Genomic DNA, 11,343 nt, shown 5'->3' with positions numbered 1-11,343 from the left:
TTGCTGACGAGTCTGGTCTATCACAGGCTGAGGCTGTTCCCGAAGAAGCTCCTGAAGAAGTGAAGGCTGAAGAGCCTGTGGACGATGAGATTGTCGAAGTCATTGACTTGTCGCCAAAGAAGGACAGAAGGAGCAGAAAGAGCAGATCCCGACGCGATGCTCCTCCGCCACCACCAGTTCCAGATCCTCCATTGACGCCTCCACCTGAGCCAAAGCAATCTCGAAGACCAAAACTTGCCCGCGAAGAGGCGGTCTGGGGTAAATGGGGAGCGACTACGCGCGAAGAACCAGATGAATACTACCAGGAGAAGCCAAGCAGGCACAGAAGGCGGGAGGAAAAGACATCATCAAAGGGGTCATCATCCGACAAAGCCGAGAAGACTTCCAGGACGGTTGCTCCATTCGGCAAAACACCTCTTTCACGTTCGACTTCAACTCGCGAGAAGAGGGATGGTGTCAGCAGCAAGCGCCGTCATTCTGAAGCAGTTCGTGGGGTTGTTTCGCCACCTCCTGAAGAAATGCTTGTACAGGAAGACCCAGGCAGTCGCCGCAAATCTCGTAAACCACGATCTCGTGAGGATGAAGATGCTATGATGTCCGGCGCTGCCCCTGCGCCAGAGAGGTATGAGCGCCGTCACTCGCACAAGACTCGATCGCGCGAAGACGACGATGTCATCATGGTCGACCCCGACCTTGCAAATGATAAGCGCGAGCGCCGCCGGTCTCATAAGACAAGATCTCGCGAAGACGAAGACATGGCCATGGCAGATGACATAATTACGCCTGGTCTGCGAGATCGTCGCCGCCGAGATAGGAGATCTCGAGACGAGGAACCTGTTATGGTAGAAGCTGACGTTCCCACTGACCCTGCTCTGCCACGAGGTTCAAAGAAGGGCTTTGCTGGCCTCTTCAGTGGTCTGAGAACACCCAAGAACGAACGTCCTGACCCTCTCCGACGCCGCAGTACGTATGCGACAACTGACGATGAAGCCTTGCGCACTGCGAGAATGGATGGTGATGCAGTAGTCGTCGATGCCGACCGAGAAGCAAGACGGGCTGCACGCAAAGCCAAACGAGCCGATCCTGAAGAAGAAGCGCGTAGGGCTAAGGACGAAGCACGCCGAGAGCGACGTCGACAACGTGATAAGGGAGCGGATACTCAAAGACAGGATCACGATGCACGCAGGTCCGAGCGCCGTGCCGCTCGACAACGTGGCGAAGAGGAAAGACGAGCTCAAGAGGAGCAGCAAGCAGAGGAAGAACTGCAGCGAGCACAAGAAGCGAAGGAAGCCCAAAGATCAGAGCGTAGGCGTTTGCGTAGAGAACAAGAGGCTGCAGCTGCCGCGGAGCAAGAAGAGCAAGAAGCCCGCCGAGCCGCAAGACGCGAGCGTCGACGACCTCGACCGGCTGATCCATCCGAAGACGAGCATGAGCGTCGTCGTCGTCGAGAAGCCAAAAGAGCCGCTCGACCTACTGATGAAGTTGAAGGTCATCAACGAAGGCCACGACGGCATGAGGAGATGCAGCAGCCAGCTTGGCCACATCTCGGAACCTCTTCGTGGGTTCAAGAGCACGTTGACGCACCGCCCCCGCCAGAGCTCCCCCAAGCTGCCGATGCCAATGGAGAACAAGATGAGGACGATGAGATGGCACGACGTGAAGCTCGACGAGCTCAACACCGATCCAAGTATTCCGACGAGACGCCAGATGAGGCTGAAGAAAGGCGAAAGCGACGAGCAAGGCGTGAAGAGCGAGAGCGAGGTGGTCGTCATCGCGACAGGCGATCTGAAGGTAGCGATGAACGATACCAAACCCGTCGAGCGTCAAACCCCGTGGATACGGCACCAGCTCCTCGTACGAGCTGGTGGAAGAAGATCAAGAGATGATAGATGATGGACGACGGGTGAAAGAACGAACATTGCATGAGAGTCATTTCGAGCGAGCGTGTTTCTATCTATTTAATTTTCTCTTTGTTTCAGTATCACAACCACGTTATATACGAAATATGACACCAACATGGTCGGTGTTTGGGTTTTGCGGCTTTACTAGTGGCACATGGGAATGGAGTATCGACGATGTCCCAACGTTGGATATTGTATTGGATGTATGGGGTAGCTGTTGGTATATGTATTTGGTTTTTGTATTCGGTTTTGTTATCCATCTATTTGTATCTGGTGGCCCAGAAGGGCTGTTGTACGACATGTATACCCAAGAATCAGAATAGGAATTATGAGAAATAGTTTGTTTATCTAGAGTGAAGAGATGGTACAATTGCGTTGCAACATTTTTCGATGATATTATATTCTATCCAAAACGTGAGAGCATAACATCGCTGTAGAGATAAGGTAGTCTAACATAGGTATAATGTAACAAGGCTGATGTTAAGTTTCGAAACCCATCCAGTTTCCCATTGGCATATATGTACATGTACTAACGTTGTCGACTTACACGGGCAGGTTTGGAGATACCAACGATAATTCGTGGCATTATTCTGGGTCTTTCACTCGACACTGCTTTTTATTACATAGCCCGAGCGTGCTGCAACGCAGGTACCACGCTGTACAGTACCTACCAGTCGGTCGGTATGTGTTTGTCTCATTCAAATTATAATGGCATCCTCCCTTGTCATCTGTCTGTTTTACTCACTCCACTTACCACCCACTAACTGCCTAGGTACCCAGTACATGCCACTCTTTTGCTGACGACACCTCAACCTTGAACCAACACTTCCCTGTGAACATCTACGCTCAGTTGCAGTTACAACTACATACAGCCCGACCACCGCAATCGCCTCCAAATACTTGCGCTTGCTCCGCCTAAACATATACGCGATCGACCAATCGATGAGGTGACGATCAGCAACGCAGTCGGTTGACGAACGACAAGCTGTAGTCCAACGACTTGGCCATTCTCATCATGACTGCGCCTGGCAAAGGGTCGCGCTGGGGCGCCTTCCTCTCTTCAGCCTTTGAAGGTGTTGAAAACCGTCTCGATAACTTGCTCGACGAAGAACAACAGGCCGCGCAGGCATCACAGCAATATGAACAGCAGCAGGGAATGAAGGCCGCGCCGCCTGCCCCATCACCGAGTCCCAAGCCTACAACCCCTGGTGCGTCGATACACTTTGAAATCTTGTTTCGAGTACCATAGCGGTCGTCGCATGCTAACTCGAGCAAAAACTCTAGCTGTAGTTCCAAAGCCGAATCGAGCCAATGACCGACTACAAGCCAGGCTGGCCAAAGCAATCGCATCGCGAACTTCACAATCTTCCCCACGTAGCTCCATTGATACTGCCCGTGGCTCCGTAGACAAGGAACGGCCTGCCAGCACTGAGCCTGTCGTGTCGAGACAAAGCACAGATACGCCAGAGCCGAAGCCTACTGAACACGAGAGCCCAGTCGCTGAGCCTGCACCTGTCGTCGAACCATCTTCTACTTTTGCAGAATCACAACCAAGAAGCTCTCAAGATACTCAGGATACAAATCAAAGCGGGCAAAATACTAAGCAAGAATTTACCACACCAATTATAATAGAACCACAATCCGACACAGAATCTCAAGCTGCTCCAGCGCAGCAAGCAACAGACAAGACTGAAGGGCAACCGCAGTCTCTAGGCTATGAACCTGATGTTCCTAAGGCTACGGAGACGACACAAGCCACGACTACGTCCGAGGAGCCACCTCGATCAGAACAAGATTCCTGCCAGGCCGACAAGAACCGCTCAGACGAGATCCAAGAATATATTGAGCAAATCGACTCCTTACAGGCTAAGCTACAATACCTTTCCAAGAATGCTGCGGACATAGCTAAGCAAGCTGCAAACTCGGCTGCTGCGGGGAGCGCGGAGCGCAAGTTGGCGGAAAAGGACGAAAAAATTGCCCTTTTAATGGAGGAAGGACAGAAGCTTTCTGCCTCGGAACAGAAATTCCGAACAACCGTCCGTAAGCTGCGGCTGCAAATCACCGAAAACGAGAAGCAGGCAAATGAGCTCAAAAAGGACAGGGAGAAAGCCTTGGTTGAAACAGAAGCTCTACGTAGCCGAATTAACAGCAAGGAAGAGCAAGAAAAGAGGAATGAGGAGGTTCGGAAGGCTAGTGCCGCACTTCAGAAACAGATCGATGCACTTAAAAGGGACAAGACGGCCGGAGAGGAAGCCTATCGACGCTTGGAACGGGAATCCAAAACAAAGGCCGAACAAGCACAGGCTGCTCATACTGAGGCCCTAAACAAGGCGCTAGATGCTGAAAAGAAACGGCAGAAGGAACTCGAAGGTAGCATCGCTACGTTACGTTCAGAAAAGGAAGCATTGGTCGAGAAGCTGTGCCTCACTGAAATTGAGTGGCAAGAGAAGTTGGACCGGGCAGTAGAGCGCGGTCGCAACGTTGAGGAAGAATTGAAGCTAGAACTCCGAGCGGCTGAGAGCAAGCTAGAGGCCATGCGAGTAGCCGCGGAGGAGGCTTCTGCAGGATCCGGAGGTGACATCAAGTTGATACGACATATTGAAACCCTTCAGTCACAGTATGCTTCGGCTAGTGAGAACTGGCAAGGCATTGAAACATCATTACTAACAAAGGCGGCCAATCTTGAAAAGGAGAGAGACGAGGCGCAACGGCGAGAGTCGGAAATGCGCAAGAAGGCCCGCGACTCGGTAAGTTGGAAGTTAAGCTCAAAGTGAAGGTTGATGGTTCTAACAACTCGTAGGCTAGCCGCTGCAAACGTCTTGAAGATGAACTGCAAGATGTCAGCCCAGCTCTTGCAACCGCTCGACAGGAGCTTGAGGCATGCCGTGAGGAACTCGCTACCCTCAGAACCCAGCACGTGAGTGCCGAAACAGCACTTGAACAGGCCCGCAGCGATCTCGAGAAGCACCAGCGAGCTGCTAGTAGAGAGGTGTCTGCTGAGGCTGAGCGAAGACAGTGGGCAGACGAGGTTGCGATAAGTACACCAAAGTCTCAAAGCAGACCCGACTCTCCGTTGCTTTCCGTGGCCAGGACGTTCAGCTCAGACCTTATTGGTCTCCCTGTGCCAGGCAGACAGCCGCGTCGGGTACCTACTCCTGGGAGCCAAACTGATAGTGCGGGCGAAGGCTTCTTCTTTGGCCGAAGAATGTCCAGTCAGCCTCCTCGACCAAGTGCCTTGTCCACAACTGGGCCCATGATGCCGCCTCCACCTCCTTTCTCGCCCTTTGAGCCACCTAGCGAGTCACCTCGCGCGGCGTCACCACCGCCAGATCGCGACGATCTCGAGGACGGTGACCCCTCTTCTCCTCGGAATATGGCGCAGGACATGATTTCAGTTTCAACGGTTGGTGCTGGTCCTTCGGTACAGCTTGTCGAGAGAATGAGTGCGGCGATTCGACGACTCGAGGCCGAGAAGGTAGCTTCCAAGGAAGAGATGGCTCGTGTGTGCAGCCAGCGAGACGAGGCGCGATCTGACATTGTGAACCTCATGACTGAGTTGGAAGCCCAGAAGGGTGCCACAGCACGAGTCACGGAATTAGAAACGGAGGTGGAGAACATCAATTCTCGATACCAAACTACTTTAGAAATGTTGGGTGAGAAGAGTGAGCTTGTAGAGGAGCTGAAGGCCGATGTTCAGGACGTCAAGGATATGTATCGCGAACTGGTAGAGCGGACAGTGACGAAATAAGAAAAAGGTGGACTCCTTTGTTTCATTTCATTTTATTTTTTTTATTCTTGCTTCGGCACGCAATCTCAACTCGCGCTGGTTTCAGTGCCTGTCTTGTTCTTCATTCTAACACTAATTCCTGGTTACCCTGACATCTCGATACCCTCACGCTCAGCACCTTGCAAGATATATCGGCGCACCTTTTGACGAAAGGTTAGACGATAAGTTTGATATGCTGTCGGAAGGGAAAGCCCAGAATACTTGTCTTTTACTTACTTCTTTGTCTGGAGCTAGATCCATGGCCAATTCTTCTGCGCTGTTCTTGAGAGTGAAGTCTGCGCCTTCTTTGAGAAGGGCGACTGCTGTGTCTCCTGGGGGACTGGTGAGCAGTTGCTTTATGTTATGGATGACAGTGGAAGTTTCCACCTACCATGGCCTTCTGCAATGGCATGATGAAGAGGAGTGTAACCCTCGTTGTCGGTAGGATTCAGCGGGCTTCTGTTTTTAAGAAGGATGTTCACCATTGGCACAGAGCCAACAGCGGCTGCACGATGGATAGGATACTGGCCTCTGCGATCGCGAACTCGAGTAGATGCACCGCTGTCAATGAGAATGCGGGCAATGTCGAGGTTCTTCTTGGAGGCAACGAAATGAAGGGCGGTCTGTACGATTCAACATGCATTAGACCTTTGGCATAATGGTTTAGACTAGAAGGCTTGGGTGGGAGCTTTACCTGGCCAGTAAAATCTGCAAGGTACAATTAGTTACAATATCAAATACGAAGCACATATCGGGTTCTTACTCTTGAGATTCACATCGGCATCTTTAGAGATGATGAGCTTTAGAACAGCTTCACTTTCGGGGACACTGGCTGAAATCATAAGAGGAGACCATCCACTTCCGTCCTGTCGTATGTCAACTCTGCTTTCTGCTGTGCGACGAGTGTGTCGCAGTTTACAGCTTACCTGAACGTCAGCATCGAAACTGCGTTGGTTGGCTAGCAACTGGACGATTTCAAGGTTATTGGACGATGCTGCCCAGTGAATAGGATATCGACCATCATCATCCTTGCGTTGCGATAGTTTATGATCCGACTACCGATTAAATGAATACAATGTCTTGATCTGGAACCCTTGAACACTGACCTTGAGTAGTCCTTCAGCTACAGGCACTGTGCTTGTTAGTAAATGGTGATCAATCCTAGCCCCGTAGCAGCTCACCTCGCCCCTCACGAGCAGCTGTATGGAGAGGGAATTTGTCTTCTTTTTCCATTTTGATGTTCTAGTAGCCAAAAGATTAAGAATGTAGCAGTGAAAGGTATGTGATTGTGATGGAAATCTTACCTAGATTCTTCGAAAGAAACTTTGTTCGTAGGGTAGGTGTAGTATACACAATACCTTACGTACACCACAGGCCCAGGCAGTCGCTGTAAGAGCAAGAGTACAGAGCTGAAGCTGCCGGCCACAAGCTGTGGCGCTCATATTGCTGCGCCACACACAGCAATCCAGCATTTACACGCTCCAGTCGCAACTTTTGGCATCTCTAGACTTAGCAACAACTTTTTCCAACGACCATTCCCTTTCTCCCTCGGTCGCAAAAACCACCGCACATACGCAATGGAAACGCCAGAAGTACTGCAAGATGCGCTGCAGCTTGGCGCTCTCGCCACGCAAAATGCCACTGTTTCAAGAACACTATACTCGCACGCTCAAGCAACCAGCACGAAGCGACAGAAACTATACGACGCGTCTGAAGATCCCATCATGAAACGTCGCTTTCGCAACGAATACGCCGATGTCGAGACTTTACCGCCCTCAATCACTGCGAAGCTCCCGACTAAACAACCTGGAAAGAAGACTAAAGCTGGAGCGCTGGTTCGGCCAGCCATGAAGCTCCTCGAGGGCGCGCCCGGTTCAGGCAAGGCGTCTGCATCCGCAGCTAGGAACGAAGGCACACCACAGAACATGTCCCTTACGACACGGGGAACCCAGAACACGATGCAGCAAAAGCCCGAATGGCACGCGCCATGGAAACTGATGAGAGTCATATCAGGACATTTGGGTTGGGTACGCAGTCTGGCCGTTGAGCCTGGAAATAAGTGGTTCGCTAGTGGTGCTGGCGACCGAACTATCAAGATTTGGGATTTGGCAAGCGGCTCGTTGAAATTGACACTTACTGGACACATCAGCACAGTACGTGGCCTTGCTGTGTCTCCCCGTCACCCCTATCTCTTCTCTTGCGGTGAAGATAAGATGGTCAAATGTTGGGATCTCGAGACAAACAAGGTTATTCGCCACTATCACGGTCATCTGAGTGGTGTTTACACACTGGCTCTGCATCCTACACTTGATGTTCTTGTCACTGGCGGTCGAGATGGTGTTGCTCGTGTTTGGGATATGCGAACCAGGAGCAACATCCATGTTCTATCAGGCCACACTCAGACTGTCTCCGATCTTGTTTGTCAAGAGGCGGACCCTCAAGTTATTACCGGATCACTGGACTCAACAGTACGACTTTGGGATCTTGCGGCCGGAAAGACCATGGGCGTGCTCACCCACCACAAGAAGGGTGTCCGAGCCCTGGCTACCCATCCCTCAGAGTTTACATTTGCCAGTGGCAGTACCGGAAGTGTGAAGCAATGGAAGTGCCCCGAAGGAGCCTTCATGCAAAATTTTGAGGGCCACAATTCCATCATTAACACCATGAGCGTCAATGAGCAGAATGTCTTTTTCACAGGAGGTTAGTGCTGCAATTCAGGAACTGCGACTCATGAGCTAACCTTGAATAGGAGATAATGGATCTATGAGCTTCTGGGACTGGAAGACTGGACATAGATTCCAGTCTCTTGATACCACAGCCCAACCTGGTTCTTTAGACGCCGAGGCAGGCATTATGAGTTCAACGTTTGACCGCTCCGGACTACGTCTGATTTGCGGTGAAGCTGACAAAACAAGTATGTGTCACCCATCTCGAATATTTTCTGTTCGTTTGCTAATATATCTACAGTTAAAGTCTGGAAGCAGGATGAGACAGCGACAGAAGAGTCGCATCCTCTCGAATGGAAGCCAACTCTGGCCCGGAGGAAATTTTAAGGCGCATGGAGTGGCATTTCTGAATTAATGACATATTGTCCCGAGACGCCGCTCTGCTGGCTCTATATTACAGTTGTTTATACACCGATACCCAAGGCTTTTAAGTCCCCGTCATCACGGAGGGCCAATTTTACTTCATCGTCTGCAATGGAAAGGCGGAGCTTACTCGATCGCTCGGCACGCTGAGCTTCGAGGTTAATTAAACCCGCTGCTACTAACTCGAGGGCCGCAGTGTGAATGTGTCCAGGCCGGACCATTGGGCGCTGTCCACTCGTCATTGTGCCCTTCAGACCGCTATTGAGGACTGCCGCAACGCCAGGGAGCGCTGGGGGAGGTCGAAGACTTGCCCGGTGTATCTCATCGAGGGTCTCGCCAAATGTTGTCTCGGCTAGTCCTGTTCTTCGAATGCGCAACAAAAGAGCTGCCATGACGAGTTTGGACATTAGTGGAAGACTGCGAAGGTGTTGTTGGATAGGATTAGTCGTGGCCTCATTAATGGCTTTCTTGATTGTTGCAATGGTGACGCGGCCTGAACCCTTTGACTGTGTTTGGGGATCTCGTTTGCTTGGAGTGGAGGGATCAATAGGGGCGTCCGCCTCGGCAAGCTCGACGGCCCGCCGACAAATATCAAGGGCTCTTCGAGCGTCGCCACTGACTGCGGCTACCTTTCGGCTAGCAAATTGAATGGCATCTGGGTCTACGATATTCCCAGGAACTCCTTCTAATCGTGACTGAATGATTCTCATGAGCTGCTCGTGATTGTATCCAGGGAAAGTGATACGTGTGAGACCTATGTATGTGAGTCAGTACTGCATCGCCATGTGTTGATTTTAGAAACGTACCCAAACGACTACTGATTTTGTTGCTCAGCGTACGTTCCGGAAGATCCATGGTGTTGGCGACTGCTAGGACAATAAGACGACTGTGTCGTAGAGTAGGCCAGTTGAAGAAGTTGTACATGACAGCCTGGTTCTTCGTAACCAGCTGGTCAAGCTCATCCATGAGCACTACGCAGGGTATACGACGAGGACTAGGGTTACTGAACTCTCTCTCCAAGAGATCAAGAGCTTGAGCTGGACTGGCTCGTTCCCCCTTGAGGGCCTCCCAGAGAAGAGTATATGATTGATGAGGATCCGTGATCTTCATACCATTGATCTCGACGAAAATAAAGTCGTCGAGCTCATCAGAGCCCACAGACTCCTCTAGTCTGGAGACAACCTCGCGGACTGTTGCTGTTTTCCCGGTTCCAGGCGTGCCCGAAATGTAAATACAGTTCCCAGTGCCATCTGAGATAGCAGCCTCAAGATGAGAGTAGACCAGGGAAAATTCACCTTCTCGGCACGGAAGGCTTGTCGGGACTGAGGATACATGTAGACGAGATCGTGCTATTTGAAATGGAGAAGATTCAACTTGACTTGGCGACAATTTGCGTGTTGCCAATGGTGTAAACTCAAGTCTCTTGCTTGCGCTCCTATCGTACGCTGTTAGCAATTCGAACCAAAATACCTGGAATCCAGCTTACCTCTTGATACGGGAGCCTGGTGTCGCTGTACTTCTTCGAGAAGTCGGCGTCGCTGCTACGGAGCCCCGCCCGGTCTTGGTCGGAGTCTGTGGGACCTGGGGAGGAAGATAGGTATCATCGGCAGGAGATGGACTTCGAATTTTACGACGAACTCGTTTAGCTTTCGTCTCGACCTTGATTTTATCCATCAAAGCAAAGAGGTCACCCTCGCCGCTGTATATTTCTTCCCATATAAATTCTTCCGTATAGGTTGCAGTACGAGTGTTGCAGCCTCTTCGGCAGACAAAGACCTTGCCATAGTCTGGGTGGTTTTTAGGAATTCGGCCTTGGGGGTATTTGGAAAGGAAGGCATCATGAGACATGATTTTGGCTTTGCCATTGACGGACGCTAAGGGGTTGATGTCCCACGATGGGGAGAGGTAGAGTTCGTTCTAGAGATGTGGTTAAGTTGAGCCCAACAGTCTTGCAAAGCTTTTGTCTTACTGGATAGAAGTCGGTTCGTTTCTTTTCCTTGTTTCGAATCTCCCTTTCGCTTGAGAACCACATGAAGTTGACTGCCTTCTCGCCCTCTCCGTCATCTTCAATAAAATCGCAAACCAGAGCGACCCATGCTTCATTAGATCCATCGGCCTTGAGCATAAGAGCATCTCCGATCCGACATTCGAATTGACCAATTCTGGCTCCAACTATTCTATCACCAACCACTTTTCTTCGTTTTCGGTCACTCTGAGGCTCATCGTTCCGTTCGGTCGTTGGGGTAGAGTTATAGACCCATTCCCAGGTCGGTTCATCGCTTGCGAGTTCGTCGTCGGATAGATCGTGGGAGTTTTGAGGTAACTGGCGTTTCGCCTTTTCTGCTGAAGCGGCGCGCGCCATTATCTAGTCGTCGTTGAAAACAGATGCTGTTGCAGTGATGCACGCGTCGTGGGAAACGCGACGTACTTTGGAAAGTAAAGAATAAAAGTGGTTGCCAGGGCGTATGCACGTACCGGGGGACGTGCGAGTTGATATCTACGAGGTTAGAGTATTGACCCCTTTCTAACAGGTAACGTTAGTACTAAGTTATACCCCTTTTACAACTTTTTACATGATTTTTGAAGA

The 11,343-nt window shown here is 50.9% G+C and overlaps 5 protein-coding genes across 5 annotated transcripts; 3 read left to right on the top strand and 2 right to left on the bottom strand.

Moving 5' to 3' along the window:
• Positions 1-518: 518 nt before the first annotated feature.
• Positions 519-1,893, top strand: FGSG_11932 (uncharacterized protein; the record flags this gene model as incomplete). The annotated part of the gene is made up of 2 exons (XM_011318825.1): positions 519-963; positions 1,103-1,893. The coding sequence occupies 2 exons, from the start codon at positions 519-521 to the stop codon at positions 1,891-1,893; spliced, it is 1,236 nt and encodes a 411-aa protein (XP_011317127.1).
• A 1,023-nt stretch (positions 1,894-2,916) lies between these two features.
• Positions 2,917-5,649, top strand: FGSG_01339 (uncharacterized protein; the record flags this gene model as incomplete). The annotated part of the gene is made up of 3 exons (XM_011318824.1): positions 2,917-3,109; positions 3,186-4,648; positions 4,702-5,649. 3 exons carry the CDS (start codon positions 2,917-2,919, stop codon positions 5,647-5,649), a joined length of 2,604 nt encoding a protein of 867 aa, XP_011317126.1.
• Positions 5,650-5,695: 46 nt separating this feature from the next.
• On the bottom strand, positions 5,696-6,988 carry FGSG_01338 (uncharacterized protein). Its single transcript, XM_011318823.1, has 9 exons — positions 6,972-6,988; positions 6,849-6,909; positions 6,774-6,799; positions 6,594-6,722; positions 6,431-6,533; positions 6,362-6,375; positions 6,059-6,290; positions 5,905-5,999; positions 5,696-5,828 (listed from the first exon to the last, which is right to left on the bottom strand). Exons 2-9 carry the CDS (start codon positions 6,898-6,900, stop codon positions 5,772-5,774), a joined length of 708 nt encoding a protein of 235 aa, XP_011317125.1. The 5' UTR covers positions 6,901-6,909; positions 6,972-6,988; the 3' UTR covers positions 5,696-5,771.
• A 256-nt stretch (positions 6,989-7,244) lies between these two features.
• Positions 7,245-8,720, top strand: FGSG_01337 (pre-mRNA-splicing factor prp46; the record flags this gene model as incomplete). Its single annotated transcript, XM_011318822.1, has 3 exons — positions 7,245-8,367; positions 8,417-8,581; positions 8,635-8,720. 3 exons carry the CDS (start codon positions 7,245-7,247, stop codon positions 8,718-8,720), a joined length of 1,374 nt encoding a protein of 457 aa, XP_011317124.1.
• A 77-nt stretch (positions 8,721-8,797) lies between these two features.
• FGSG_01336 (uncharacterized protein) lies at positions 8,798-11,118 on the bottom strand (the record flags this gene model as incomplete). The annotated part of the gene is made up of 4 exons (XM_011318821.1): positions 8,798-9,510; positions 9,563-10,191; positions 10,243-10,673; positions 10,726-11,118. 4 exons carry the CDS (start codon positions 11,116-11,118, stop codon positions 8,798-8,800), a joined length of 2,166 nt encoding a protein of 721 aa, XP_011317123.1.
• Positions 11,119-11,343: the final 225 nt, after the last annotated feature.

This window comes from Fusarium graminearum, chromosome 1 (assembly GCF_000240135.3).
Source record: "Fusarium graminearum PH-1 chromosome 1, whole genome shotgun sequence".
NCBI classification, from domain to species: domain Eukaryota; kingdom Fungi; phylum Ascomycota; class Sordariomycetes; order Hypocreales; family Nectriaceae; genus Fusarium; species Fusarium graminearum.
The sequence above is the reverse complement of the archived record's forward strand: the minus strand, read 5'-3'. Positions and strand labels throughout refer to the sequence as shown.

Coding starts and splice junctions, on each gene's coding strand:
- FGSG_01338 (XM_011318823.1), bottom strand. CDS start 6,900: ATGGAAAAAGAAGACAAATTCCCTCTCCATACAGCTGCTCGTGAGGGG. Junction 6,800..6,848: donor AGCTGCTCGTGAGGGGCGAG/GTGAGCTGCTAC, acceptor TAACAAGCACAG/TGCCTGTAGCTGAAGGACTA. Junction 6,723..6,773: donor TAGCTGAAGGACTACTCAAG/GTCAGTGTTCAA, acceptor TTTAATCGGTAG/TCGGATCATAAACTATCGCA.